General features: G+C 37.5%; 1 protein-coding gene across 1 annotated transcript; it reads left to right on the top strand.

Moving 5' to 3' along the window:
• Nucleotides 1-11,273: 11,273 nt before the first annotated feature.
• Nucleotides 11,274-14,072, top strand: LOC137045596 (cytosolic 5'-nucleotidase 1A-like). Its single transcript, XM_067422304.1, has 7 exons — nucleotides 11,274-11,486; nucleotides 11,886-11,961; nucleotides 12,102-12,181; nucleotides 12,496-12,628; nucleotides 12,898-13,023; nucleotides 13,307-13,488; nucleotides 13,764-14,072. The coding sequence occupies exons 1-7, from the start codon at nucleotides 11,472-11,474 to the stop codon at nucleotides 14,070-14,072; spliced, it is 921 nt and encodes a 306-aa protein (XP_067278405.1). The 5' UTR covers nucleotides 11,274-11,471.
• The last annotated feature ends 1,531 nt before the right edge of the window (nucleotides 14,073-15,603 follow it).

Below are 15,603 nucleotides of genomic sequence, written 5' to 3'. Positions count from 1 at the left end.
ATATGAAACAGGCTACGTCTAAAGAAAGCTTTTATATATAAACCGGATTCCAAAAAAGTTGGGACACTGTACAAATTGTGAATAAAAAAAGGAATGCAATAATTTACAAATCTCAAAAACTTTTTTTTTTTATTCAATTTTGAAAGTGAGACATTTTGAAATGTCATGCCAAAAATGGGCTCATTTTGGATTTCATGGGAGCTACACATTCCAAAAAAGTTGGGACAGGTAGCAATAAGAGGACGGAAAAGTTAAATGTACATATAACAAACAGCTGGAGGATCAATTTGCAACTTATTAGGTAAATTGGCAACATGTTTGGGTATAAAAGAGCCTCTCAGTGGAGCAATATCAGAAAGGAGTTTCTCAGAGAAAAATTGCAAAGAGTTTGAAGTTATCATCATCTACAGTGCATAATATCATCCAAAGATTCAGAGAATCGGGAACCACCTCTGTGCGTAAGGGTCAAGGTCGGAAAACCATACAGGATACCCGTGATCTTCAGGGCCTTAGACGGCACTGCATCACACACAGGTAAGTAATGGAAATCACAACATGAGGTCAGGAATACTTCCAGAAAACATTATCAATGAACACAATACACCGTGCTATTCGCCGTTGCTGGCTAAAACTCTATGGGCCCTATTTTAACGATCTGAAATGCAAGTGTCAAAGCGCGAAGCGCAAGTAACTTTGTGGGCGGGTCTCGGCGCTGTTGCTATTTTCCCGGCGGGATAAATGGCTCTTGCGCCCGGCGCAAATCTAAAATGGGTTGGTCTGAAGTAGCTTCATTATTCATAGGTGTGGTTTGGGCGTAACATGAATAAACCAATCAGAGCGTCATCCAACATTCCCTTTAAAAGCAGGTGCGCAAGTTCCATTATGGATTGCAATTATTATGGCGTATTTACCAGGCGCACGCCAGGAGCGGTTCACAGCCGAGGAGACTGCTGTTCTTGTAAGAGCAGTGAAAGACAGATGTCCTTATATACATATATGTCTTGCCACTATTGGGCAAACAGGTCTGATCCTTAATTACTACAATTAGCCTGAATAATTTGTAAGCTAGATTTATGCCTATTTTTTCACTTCTTCGTGGCACACCACAATGATTTCCGTCATCTCATGTGTTAATATTTTTTTAGTGTAACAATTTATGATTTGCAAAAATAACTGTTGCATCTGTTTAGATTACATGATGGTCATGATGATGGATCATACATTATGGTCAAGCATGCGGCCTTAAAATAGCATAATGAACAACGCGCAACGCGCCACTGACTTTAGACTAGTTTTTTTCTGGTCAGTGGCGCAATTGTTTAATGGAACAGCAAAATAGCACCAGGGATTGTTTGCGCCGGAACACGCCTCCTTTTTTGCGCTGAACCGCCCAGGGAGCGCAAGTTCATTCACTAGTTTAGCGACGTGCTTCTGTGGAGGGAAAAGCGCGCTTTGCGCAGGTGCAAAATAGGAATGACTTTGTACACGGTGTACAAAGTCAATTGTGCTGGGTGCAAGATAGGGTCCTATAGGTCAAAAAAGAAGCCATATCTAAACATAGGTTAGGGTTAGGTTAGGTTACTTTTATTGTACCCGTAGGTAAATTTGTTTTACAGTGCAATGACTATGGCATCCAATACAAAAACAAAAACACAACACAGAATACTCCACAACACAAATAAGTAAATAGTGATCTCAAAAAAAATAAAAAAATAAAAATAAAAAATAAAAAATAAAAAAATAAAAATAAATAAATATATATATATATATATATATATATATATATATATATAAAACCCTAGTACAACATTTCTAAGAACCACCTCTACATTTTGTTAATCATGCTAATCGCATTTGGTATGAAGCTGCTCTTATATCTTTTCGTTCTACACCTTGGGACTTTATACCTCATCGCAGACGGCAATAACTGAAATTCACTGTGCAGGGGATGAGAGTCATCATGTAAGATTGAGAAGGCCATCCTTTGTAACTGTTTGGTATACAGGGATGCCACTCCTGGTTTGGACTCACCTATCAAACGGCCAGACCATTTTACTATCTGATCTAACTGATTTTTTGCCTTTAAAGATATCTGACCATACCATACTACAGTGGAGAAGGACAACACAGATTCAATAAAAGCATGATAAAACATTTTCATTATTGTTCGGTCAAGATTAAACACAGATAATTTCCTTAGGCAATACAAACGCTGGTGCCCCTTTTTGCAAAGAGCCTCACAGTTCTTTTCAAAATTTAGTTTCTCATCAATAATAGTCCCAAGGTATTTGTATGATTGTACACACTCTATTGTTTGGCCTTTAATTGAGGTTGAGTTACTCGGATGAGTACTTTTCCTAAAATCAATGATCATGTCCTTGGTCTTTGATATATTAAGCTGTAAGTAAGATTCCTCACACCAATTGACAAAGTCCTCAATAATTGGGCCATGTGAGGTCTCATTCTCTTTAAGTAAACTCAAAATAACTGAGTCATCCGCATACTTTATAATAATTCTGTTACATGCTTTGACACATATTTGTATATAAGATAAATAAAAGTGGAGATAGCACACATCCTTGAGGAGACCCTGTAGAGGAACTCCTCTGTTCAGATAAGACACCATTTACTCTGACTCTCTGTGTTCTGTTAATTAAAAAATCCAAAATCCAACCCATCAAATTTTTGCTTAACACAAACTGATCTAAAAGCCTCTTGATTAAAATGTGTGGTTGGATTGTATTAAAAGCTGAAGAAAAATCAACAAATAAAAGTCTAGCATGTGTCCTCTGGCCATCCAAATGTCCTTATAGCAAATTTAGCATTGTGACTGTAGCGTCATGTGCTCCTCTGTGAGGTCTATATGCAAACTGCATAGGGTCCAATTTATGTTCGGTCACCCTTAGGATCTCAGACCGCACTAATTTCTCAAAGATTTTCATTAATGATTTCAGGCCGGTTGCTTTGACTTCCATTTTAATCATCTTTGGACCACTACATTTAGGAACAGGGATGACCACCGCATCCTTCCAGAGAATCGGTACAAACATGATCCAGAAGCTGTTTTTATTCACAATTTGTACAACTTTTTTGGCATTGGTTTGTAAATGTATATGTGGATGGATCAGTGTACTGAAACATGTATGTGGCCGTTTGTCACGAATGGAAAACAAAAGTTGTATCCAAATTCTGAATATATTATAGCCTATTAATAAAAAAATAAATAAGAATTATATTGCCCAGACAGCACGCAAAGAGTGCTCCCTTAATAATCACTAAAAGCTGTCACTCATTGAATAAACGCAATCTCACGAAGTTCCGCATTGAAGCTAGCATAAAATGAATCTCTTATTTTCACAATGTCTGCACTTAAAGAGACACTCTTGAAAAGGTTAAAAGATTAAAGTTTGTGATTTATACATTTTTAATATATTTTATAATGTAATAATTTCCATAGTTAATCTCCAAATGAATGTAGAAACAACATAAATACTGTATATTTTAAATGCTTGTTTAATTATAATCTTTTTATGAAGAAGGCCCATATCACTGATACTAATACACCTACTGCTGGCTTTTTGTTTTGTTTTTTGTTTTTCAATTTTAAACATTAAGAATACCATAATCCAATTGTGGTGTGACAGGCAGCGGGGCGAGGGACCGCGAGAGCGGGCCGGTGATTAATGTTGACGAGTGCCAGCTGCGTGGCACACCGGTCTCGTCTCGCGACCATGTGACGGGAGCATAAAAGGAGGGGCAAGGACAGTGGAAGACGAGAGTCTAAAAATAAATAAACAAAACGAAAGTAAAACCGCGGGCAGCCCCTCACGGACGACTGCCCGCGGTTTTACTTTCGTTTTGTTTATTTATTTTTGAATTAATAAATGTTGTTAAACGTTCGCCGGTTCCCGCCTCCTTCCTTTCCAATGTAATGAAGTTAGTAGAACACACAAAATAAAACGTGGGCAGCCCCTCACGGACGACTGCCCACAAACACATAAACAAAACATAACATAAAATCCAGGCCTGGTCCTCTCTCGTCTTCCGCTGTCCTTGCTCCTCCTTTTATACTCCCGTCACATGGTCGCGAGACGAAACCGGTGTGCCACGCAGCTGGCACTCGTCAACATTAATCACCGGCCCGCTCTCGCGGTCCCTCGCCCCGCTGCCTGTCACACCACACCAATATAATCATAATATATACCATAATACCAATAATCCATTTCAGAATACCTGACAGGTTTGTACATGTATTGCATACTACACTTTACATTGTTCTTGTCTTTATTAAACAAACACAATGATTTATTTCTCATTCACCCGCAATTGTATTACATGGCCCGCAACTGCACGATCGGTCGATATAAGCGCGAACCACACACACACACACACACACACACACACACACACACAGACACACACAGACACACACAGACACACACAGACACACACAGACACACACAGACACACACAGACACACACAGACACACACAGACACACACAGACACACACACACACACACACACACACACACACACACACACACGTGTGCACGCCCAGATCAAGAAAGAATTTCTGGCGACGGGCATACGTTTTGGTCTGGTACAGCCCCGGGACTAGTACAAAAAATGTTTTACTCACATAAGTTTGTTGCACCATTCCTGTCGGAGCCAATATAGAAGCACAGCATTGTGTCTGCAAATCCAGCACTTGAGACTTGTTTACAAACAATTGCGCAGTGAAATGAAGAGAACACACAAACGGTCTTCCCCACGTGAGCTGGAACTTCATTAAAAATAAATGTAGTATCACACATTCCTAATATTATGATCTGAAGGAAGCTTATGCAGTGACTGTCCTTCCACAATATATTGCTGTCTTCTTCGACATGTTTATTGCTGCTGGCTTGTTGTGATCGACCGAACTGATCCATGAGTTGGCGGGCGGGGCAACTGAATTACACGTTCTGTAGAGGTGTGTTTTGTCGCGCTATGACGTAAGAATGAAGCTCACGATCGTTTTCTGGGCCTGGTGTCTATGAAAGCTTTTCTTTGACTAAAAAGGAAGTTTTCAGCTCTGAAACTTAGAGGACATTCGTATATAATCATGACCTTTTAAATATCAAAAGAATTTCTCAATTCATCACCCCTTTAAAATGTTACTTCTTCCTTGTTAGCATCTCAGCATCAGTTCAAGCTGCTGTGTTTTGCGCACTGGTTGGATTGCAGCATTGGTTGGTAGATATTCCTGAAGAAAAATGTAAAGGTTAAAAATAATTGACTAATTTCAATAAATACATAGTAGCAGCCCTTCACATGAATCTTTTTCTACTGATTCAGCAGTGGTTCAGTCTGCTCATACTAAAAATAAACAGAGCACTTTATAGTCTCTTGATGGCCAACAAAAACATACCCAAAATGTAGCAGTCACACTGGACCATAGAACCGGTGCTTTTCTTGTCAAAGCATGTGTGTTGTAGAGTTATTATATGTTGTTAGTGAACTTAAAGTGCCAGTAAGTTCACATCTGGTTAATATGGTAAGAACATGTAAAGATACTGTATTGCATCTTTGGCTTTTGATATTGAGTGTGCGCTTACTTTTTACTGAAAGTGCTTTTCCACACAACATACATAACCTTTCTTAGAGGGAATTTAAGCGGTACTCTGTTAAAAATGAAAGCTCTCACCTTACTGCTTTCTCAGACTCAGAGCAATGATGTAATTACCAATAATTCTGTGGGGTATCTCTCACTTCACACACACTAGCACTCACTTACACGTTGAGGCACACCTGGGAATCTTCTACACATAAATGGGGGCTGATTTCTGTCATCAGTCCTCATTCTGTTCCCCATAACGCCCTCTGCGGTGCGGCCAGCAGCTGCAGTTTATTTAACTTGTGACTAAGGCCACAGAAATGAAAGTTTGTAGTGGTTGCAGAGAGAAAAGGGCTGTTCTACAAGTTGACTTGGCAACGAGGCTGAGAATGAATTTCATTTTTATTAACACAGATAATAAGGATGGAACTTCTATGACATTTGGAGGGAACATTTGAATAATGTTTTATATGATCATGTGACAAAAGACTTTGTGTGCTTAAACAAGAGATAAACAAGTGTACTGTAGAGCAAGGGTTTGTAAAACTGTAGACCGGGGACCCCCAGGGGCCCTGTAAGAACAATCAAGGGGTCTGTGGAAAATGTCAAGGTTCACTGGAAAATTGCTGTGGAACTATATTTATTGTAAAATAAAAATAAAGTAAAATTTGAATTTAAATGTTTTATTTTTAGTCATATACATCTACATTACTAGTCATCTACTATACTACAGTAAACAGTTTCATTGTTAAAACTACTAACTATAGTTTGTTAATCAAATAAAACTGAAATAAAATGTAGATATCCAATTAAAAACTAAAAAAGTTAAAATAGAACTAAGTAAGTTTTGGGAAGGTCAAAGGACACATTAAATCTAAACTCTGATATTCTCAGAATAATTTGAGTTGAAAACTTATTGTATTAACCGGCCAACAGAAGTTGATATATCAGCTAAAATCACTGTCTTTATTCTTTTACAGTGTTTAAGATTTCAAAGTCCCAGTCACACGAGACTGCCCTTGAGATCATATTCTGAGCATGTAGCCTGGTCTTCATCAGAATTGGTGGAAAACGTTTGTAGTGTCTTCATCCTCATTGTCTTGAACTCAATTTTGATCAGTTTGATCAACTGAACAGTCATAACATTTAAATAACCACCTCGAAATCTGCATGATTCCCACGATCCGCCTTATGTTCTCTCATGAGGATGAAGAACCTGAATATGTAAAAACAGTTAGAAGTCAGTTTGTCATGTAGCTAATAAAAACCAGCTTTAGCGGAGTTAACAAATGGCCTGGTTGACTGAAGTGGTCATGGACTGTCAGTGACTCTGGCCGGAGCTGAGCTGTGATTAATGGTGTTTGGTGGTTTTCTAACCCTCTCCTCACTTCTTGTGCTCCTATTTAACTTCTCAGGGTGAAGAGTGCTGGTCTGGCATTAAAGTTTTCAGTTTGTGTCTTTACAAACATAATCATATAGACAACTGGGAGAGATCCAGAGGGGATGCTTGACAGATATTAGTGACCCTGTTATCACTCCATCCTCTGTTGTCCTTAATGTCCACAGAAGATTGTAGGACTAATGTTGAATGTTGAAGGGTTTAGTATTGGTGAAATGCAGCCTATTATTTAGATTTACATATAATAAAGTATTAATATATATGTGTAATTAAAATATTATATACTGTACATGACAGGGGTTGCAGGAAGATCACGACAATGAGGAATCAGATTTTAAAAAATCAGTCTTTAATGGTATCTTTAATGGTTAAAGTCCTGAGTATGATCCACTAGTGAATGGTTCTTCTGCTCCAGGCAGAGCAGTTTAACAGCAGATAGATCCATTGCGGGGGAAAAAAAACCACACTAAAAAAAGTGCCACAAGCATCTATTTTTAGGTTCAGTCTTCTGTCATGATAGGTTGCAGGAATACACAAAACCCAGAAAATTATTATCCTTCCTAAAAATAAAGACAACATGATGTTTTTTTCCATTTTTACTGTGTGAGGATTTTTTAAATTTTTGTTTAAAAAACAATTTTTTTTTTTAAATTTTTTGGATTTTTTAATATTGTTTACAATATTAATTCCTTATTATTAGTATTATTATTAGTATTATTTTTACTTGAGGCCCAGCCCAGACATTAAAGCAAAAAGATGTTTCAACCATCCATTGGCTTCTCTACTTCTAGGTGTAAAAAATGAAAGTGATTAACAATCAGTCACAAACATGCAAACAATCATTGTTATACAACATGTCTAGATTTACAAGTTTTAAAACCAGCAGATCTAACAATGCTGGCACTGCCCAAAATATGCAGTCTGACACTATTAGAACAACATCTTTCAACTCTATTACACCACCTTGGCATGCATTTATAGTTTTCAGCATACCATTCTACAGCCCTCAGGCACAGGTGTGAATTTAAAGGGGGGGGTGAAACACTCAGTTTCAGTCAGTGTCAGCTCAATCTTGAGTACCTATAGAGTAGCATTGCATCCTGCATATCTCCGAAAAGTCTTTATTTTTTTATAATTATATAAGAAAGATGCGCTGTTACGAGTCTTTCCGAAAAAAGCCGAGCGGGTGGGGGCGTGTCGTGTGAGCGGAGCTAAATAATGACGTGTGCGCGCCGCTGCTATTGTGTTGAGTGCGTCGTAAAGCTGTGTCATCCCTAACAGCGGGAAAAAACTTTATTCAAAATAAAAATATGGCTTTTAATCAGATACAGCCATACATCTATGATCCAGAATCAGACCCAGAGGCTGCAGTTGAACAGGAACAGCAGCAAAAACGACTAGAGCAGGACGTCTCTATGTGGTACAAGTTATACACTAACTATATAATATGCTTAGCGGCTTGTGTTATTTAAATATTTATACTTGAATTATATCGTCGTATTTTTGTCTTTGAAGGTGTACATGTGGTAAGTGCAGTTGTGCACGTGTGTGTGTGTGTGTTTACGCGTGGTTTGTGTAGACAAGTAAGCGGACTGGTTTTGCACGGCAGGCTAGTGTTTACATAGAAAGACACGGAATAGTAGCGCATTTGAATGAAGAAGCGTGCTTATTTAGTTCAACATATTTCCCCACTCTTTGTGTATTGTTGTTTGGAGTGCTTTTACAATACACAAACATAAAGTTACACATATAGTGGCCAGCTAAACAAATGTACACGCACTACACATCGCATGCTCCATTGATCAATTAACTATACGTGATCATGCTTGGGCTACTTGATGGGCATAGGCAAAAACACAGACATTTGAAGCAGTCTTACTCACAGCCTGCGGTTCTAACGTTGGGACCTTTATTGTTGGGACTGCTCCATCCTTCAGCATTAGGAGATCGGAAAATCCGTCGTCGAGCTGGGCCTTGTTTATGAAACAGTCGGCACCGAAATGCAGTGAACAGACATAAACCTTTGCGCAACTCAGTTGCTGATCCGGAAAAGCAAATTACATCCACTGTTGCCTTAACGCAGGTTTTTTTGGCAATCTGTACAGGGCTGTCTTGGTCTGGCAACCAAAAACGCACTTTTTTGGTGACATTGTTAATTTCTTGTAGTCACATCACCTGTGCAGCAGCCTACGAGCCAGCGCTTTGATGGGCGTAGCCTGTTACTTTCGCATTCTCCCTCTCTCTCTCTCACGCTCTTCCGGTAGAATTGTCCGTACGGCCCATACAAGGAAATTCCGAAACTTTAACGTCAAGTGGACCCATGATCGAAAAAAAATTGCCGAACCTTATGACTAACCGGAAGTAGTATTTTTGACAAAGAAATACTCCCATCAAACGTCCACCTTAACTTTTGAAACTTTGTCTATGTTTAGTATGGGATTCCAAGTCTTTAACAGTGTAAAAAGATCAGTATGCATGAAACAGCATTTCACCCCCCCCCCTTTAAGGATGTTGTTGTGGCAAAACATAATTATTCAAATGAAAACTTTTGAACAGAACAAATTTGGACATTCACTGCATGCCCAGAAAATACTTGAATTTACATGCTATGTATTCTAAAGCAGAAGCAAAATCAAAGTAAACATTTTTAACAATAATTCATGAAGTCATGTAAAGCATATTGCTGAACTGTGATGATGTGTTGAAGGCCAGGCTGGATGGCTTTAGGCTCACATGAGTTAAAAATGTTTTGATAACATTTTACAATAAGGTCTTTTTTGTTAACATTAGTTAATGTATTAACTAACATGAACATAGCAATACATATGTTACAGTATTTCTTATTAATGTTATAAAAATACAGCCGTTCATTGTTTGTTCATGTTGTAAATGTAAATCAAGATTAAAGGTGCCCTAGAATGAAAAATTGAATTAACCTTGCCATAGTGAAATAATAAGAGTTCAGTACATGGACATCACATACTGTGAGTCTCAAACATCATTGCCTCCTACTTATGTAAATCTCGTGAATCCAAAACTCCACGGAAAAAAAAGTGCTTCTCAACATAAACCCAACATGTTTATGGTTCATGCCATAGGCGTCACGCAAGCCTTGGGAATTATTTATATGCACGGCCACAACATTTGCATCTGTCCAAACATGTTCATTGTCAGGCGGAAATGGAGCGAATCATCAGGTAAACAAGATGCTCGCATGGACACACTTTATGTTCCAGGCTCTTCAGGAGACCTGAGGACTCTACCCTTCCCACAGATAAAAAATGTCAACAGTCATGGTTCAAGGCCAAGGTCAAGTTTATTTATATAGCCCTTTAAAACAACATAAATGCTAACCAAAGTGCTGCTCAATATACCAAACAAAACATCCTCATACAATACAATTTAAGCACTAATAATAAAATATCAAAAGAAACCAAACAAAAGTAATACAATTAAGACAAGAACATCATGCAATATAAAATAATATTTAAAACTTAAAAAATAGTATCAAATTAAACGTATGCCTGAGAAAAAAAGAATGTTTTGAGAGAAGATTTAAATGTAGAAAGAGTAGGGGAAAGTCTAATATCCAGAGCTTAGGACCATGAATGGAGAAAGCTCTGTCACCTTTAGATTTAAGTCGTGATTTTAGAACATTTAATATCATCTGGGTGGAAGATCCGAGCGTTCTCACTGGGGAATAAGAATGGATAAATTCTTAAATATAAGAAGGGGTAAGACCATGAATTGATTTAAATACAAATACTAAAACCTTAAAATCAACTCTGAAATGAACAGCTAGCCAATTAGGTGATGACAGCACAGGTGTGATATGTTCTCTCTTTTTTGTCCCTGTTAAAAAACGAGCTGCAGCATTCTGTACCAGTTTTAATCGCAAAAGCGAAGAGCATATAGGGCATTACAATAATCCAGCCTGGTTGAAATAAACGCATGAATAACAGTCTCCAAGTCACTAAAGCTCAGAATATTTTTCAGCTTGCGAAGTCCCCTAAGCTGAAAAAAACTGGCTACATTAATATTCATGACTCTTCCAAACAAGGCTAAAACAGAGCATTACATCCTAGGGACAATTTATAGGGTTGTAAATGTATAAACCTGTAAAACTGTATCTGGACATTTTTTTCCCTTTAATAAGCCACACACCCTCTATGCAGATATCAGAGAACAATTTAACATATTGTTTCAAATCATTCTAGGGCACCTTTAACGGCTAAATAGAAACTGCAAGCACAAAGCATAAATATTGTAGCACAATTAAAGGACAAATGCAAGTAATGCAATCCTGTAAAACAAGATTAACTAAACCAACCAAATGTTAACTCTTTAAAAAGAAACGCCTACGTGTGAAGATTCAGAAGCATTGTTTCACTGTCTATAAATACTGTAAATCATCAGTCGGATCAACAGATCAACAGAACACTCCATCTGACTCCAACCACTCCAACACTCCAACATGAGCAGTTCAAAGGTAAGCTTTTCTAATGTCTCTCACTCAAATGTCACATTTATGTTTTACTGCACTGTCAAAACAAAAACAGTATGTGAAGGGTAGGTTTAGGGGTAGGGGCAGTGTAGGGGGGTAGAAAGAAACGGCGTTGATAAACACGCTAAAAAGCGATTATGCGTCTTTATAGCACGCCAAAATGGCATACGAATTGGCGTGTCATACATACGCCATTTCATGAGATCAGTCTGGTGTTCATGTCTTTCTTACTCAAGATTAATGTTTATGCTTTAGTTTGGGGAAAATCGGTAACACATCCTTCAACAAATCAAAGGCTTGCGTGAATAGTTCTGATCTACCAAATGTAAAACTTTTAATGAAATAACTGTAGATTATGGAATAATTGTTTTGTTTCCCTCACAGAGAAAACATCAGTCAAGCAGTGAAAGCAAGAAACCCAAAATTAGAAAAACAACAACCGCATCCTCTGAGTTCAAAAGTGTGTTCAAGTTTTCTGACATCTGAGAAACATATGGTTGTCTCTAATGATCTAAATCACTTGTTTCACAGCTATGATTATATTATTAAGCTTTAATTTTATAATTTTTGGCCCTGCTTAAACCCATTTTTTTTCCCCAGTGACATTCACAATTGCAGTGTCATCATGTGCATTATTCTCACAAGAGACAGGAGAAGGAGCTGCTTTTCCATTTGTCAAGGTAACAGAATTTCAGTGAAAAGGTATTTTCGTATAAATTAACTGCTTTTTTCAAGCTGTTTTCAAGTGTTTTCAGCTGTTAATCAAACAATGCATTTACTTTTACCTGTAAACTTAGTTTGAGAATTAAAGGGTAATTCCCTACTAACATTAAACGTTTAACAGAGAAGAAGTTTTTCATCCATGTGCACATTTTCCTTGAAAATTCAGTACTGTAACTTGGTTATAATTAGCAAGTTTACCCAAAGATTAATTCAAGCAAGTTGTTTAATTTGATGTGTTAGTATTTAGTGTATTTTGTTCACTCTGCACTAGGCTCTTACAATGGTGAATCAACGTTTGACTGAGCTGGGCCAAACCGTTACAGAGCGGTTTGAAATAGTGTTGATAACTACCAACAGTCAGGACAAGGATCACCTAACCAAGAACATTGCAAAATACACGACAAGTAGAGACTTCTTTTTTTTTTTGTTTCAATAATTCTTGAAAATGTTCTTTGCCATAAAATATATGCATCTCATCCTGCTATTTGCATTAAAATATCATAAGACTTATAACAATTACTTGTAAAGTGAAGCAGCAGTCGTATTGACTGTCATGAAGTTATGATGAGAGAATGTTCTTTTTTATGAACTATCCCTTACTGCAGACACTAAAACACCTACATTCAAAATCAGCATAAATACTTAACACAATGTTGTGATGCTGTCTGTGCAGTTCTTGGCCAAGTTCGAGTCTGTGAAATAACTGGTGAAAAAACCCTCCTTGATCATCTTAATGAGATCAAGCCTGTTCTCTACTTGTCCACAAACCTACAGAATGTGAGAGAGGCCATCAATGCAGGTGATGCTTCAAGTTTTTTCACCTATTTTTTCCCCTACCATTTATGTCACAGAGCAGTTTCAATACAGGTTTGCAACCATAACTCCTTGTAACCAGTCTGAAACTGGCTTTTACTGCATCTTCTAACCTGGGTTTGGGGGGAAATCTGTGGAATTAGGCAAAAGAGAGCAAAATCCTTACATAAATACAGTGCTGCAGTTAAAAAGTGTAAGTACTTATAATATAAAATACAACAGAAGTGTTACTACTATAACTTTTAAATGGTCATGGCATTGTTTTTCAGGATATGGAGCAGCCACCATGACCCAAAGAGATTACCACAAGCCCAGTGAGGAAGTGTTAAGTGTGGCCTTTGATGGTGATGGAGTCCTGTTTTCAGATGAGTCAGAGAGAGTCTACAAAGAAAATGGACTAAAAGCTTTCTTTGATAATGAAATTAAATATGAGGACACACCTTTGAAACAGGTAAGAAGGTGGTCCAAAACTGCATCTCAGATGGCTCAGTTAACCTATATTTTACATTCACAAGGTACACGTCACACAGCCTTGTTATTTAAAGGGATATTTAAAGGAAGTCTGTTAATATTGAAATCATTTCCACTGTACACAATGTGAATTGAGATTGTGTGTGGAAATCAAAAGCATGCCACAGAAGCTATATAGATATTTAGCAGCACACTACAATTAATTAAATCTCTCGACAAATGGCAATAATGTGTTTGTGTGGTATTATTTTGCAGGGCCCACTAAGCAAGTTTTTTCAAGGATTGGTACATCTCCAGCAGATATTCAAGGAAAATGGTCCAATTCGTACCTACTTGATAACATCACGTAGCCCAACAAGTCCTGGATTAAGAGCCCTTAAGACTCTTAAATGGGAAAAGCTGGAGATAAATGAGGCATTCTTTCTGAGTGGTGCCGATAAAGGGCCTGTGCTGAAAGCAATCAAACCTCACATTTTCTTTGACGACCAGTTACCACACGTTACGGGAGCCCTTGAAAATGGGGTTATTGGTGCTCATGTACCTTATGGTGTGAGAAACGAGTGAGAATAAAAGTGAATTTGATTTTTTAAAGGAGTGACATGCATCGCCCTGCAGGTGCAGGTGGTGCAGCACAGTACTTTCTTCTATAATGTGATTTGTAAAGTCAGGACCGATCAATTTGGTGATTATTTATGATATTGCTTAAGGTTTAAAGTGTAGATGAAATTAAGGCAAAGGCTGTTGTTAAGGATTTAATAGTGGAATTAATCAATAAATTATTTCTTAAATGTATTTTTATTTGTGGATCCATATAAGTCTAGATCTCAGCTCCTGAATTATTTATTAAGACTGCTAGATAGGTATTATAACCAAGTTAGCGGTAACAAGATGCTTCTGTGGGTTGCAATATGGCAGCAGAACGGAAACCAAACACTTTCCAACAAAGATGTGATATAATGGAGTGATAAGACGAGAGGGAGTTGTTTAAACGACACAAGCTTGATCATCAATGTTGTTAATCTGTTAGTTGTGTAAATGCCCTCCACAATATTTGTGGAGAAAATACTTCCACAATATTTATGTTAACTTTATAATAAAAATTATAATTTATCAATAAATAGATCAAACATACAATTAAATGCGTTTCCTAGAAGCAGGTAGAAGTGGAAAAAATGTCCATGAGTCTGTTTCAAAGTTGAAACTATGCAGTAAGTGTTCCTGCTGTAAATCATCCCATGATCCCGAATTCTTATTTGGAAAAGTTTCACAACAGATTCTAGAGGTGATTCTATGAGATACTATATCCGTATACCAACTATGTTGTGTTTTGTATACTGGTGTTCCCATCAAGGAACACAAGCATGTTTTTTTCTGGCAAGGAAGATCAAGTGCAGGGCACTAGAAATGATCAAACACAGGTTTTAAAGTCATAAACTTAAAGGGGTCATATAATGTCATTTCGTACAAGTTAATCTGATTCTTTAGTATCTAAATTAAAACTTTGTAATATACTTTAATTAAAAATTCTCATTAGTATTGTTAGTATAGAAAATGTCACCTGGTCAAAAACATCTCTGTTTTTAGCAAGCCATTTCAGTGCATAAACTTTAATGCTAATTTGCTTTGCTCACCCCGCCCCTCTGTTCTGTGGGGCGGTTTGACGGGCGCGTTGCCGTGACAACATTTGAGGGGAAAGAATGGCGACGGGAGTCTCTGAGGACACATCTGTGCAACTTTATCAATTTGAAACTGAGTCGGACCAGGAACAAGATGACAGCTTCAATGGAATTTCGACATTTTAGGGCTTGAACAGGATGTTTCTAAATGGTTGGTTAACGTAATGTTACTTTAATCTATATTTGTATGTAGCAGGGTACCGTTAGCATAGTGAGATACGAATGCTATATATGTGTTTGCTGATGTATACGTTAGTTCATTGACAGATGATACAGATGTTACAGACAGATGTTACAGCTAATTCCAATAAAACCTTTTTTTTTCAGTTAATGTAGGTTTGTCAGTGATGCGTAACGTTGTCTATGCAGTGTAATAACTGTTACAGCATGATTTTTTTTACAGTTACAGATACCGTTAT

The sequence above is a fragment of the Pseudorasbora parva genome, chromosome 17 (assembly GCF_024679245.1).
Source record: "Pseudorasbora parva isolate DD20220531a chromosome 17, ASM2467924v1, whole genome shotgun sequence".
NCBI classification, from domain to species: domain Eukaryota; kingdom Metazoa; phylum Chordata; class Actinopteri; order Cypriniformes; family Gobionidae; genus Pseudorasbora; species Pseudorasbora parva.
This window is presented reverse-complemented; position numbering and strand designations above follow the sequence as displayed.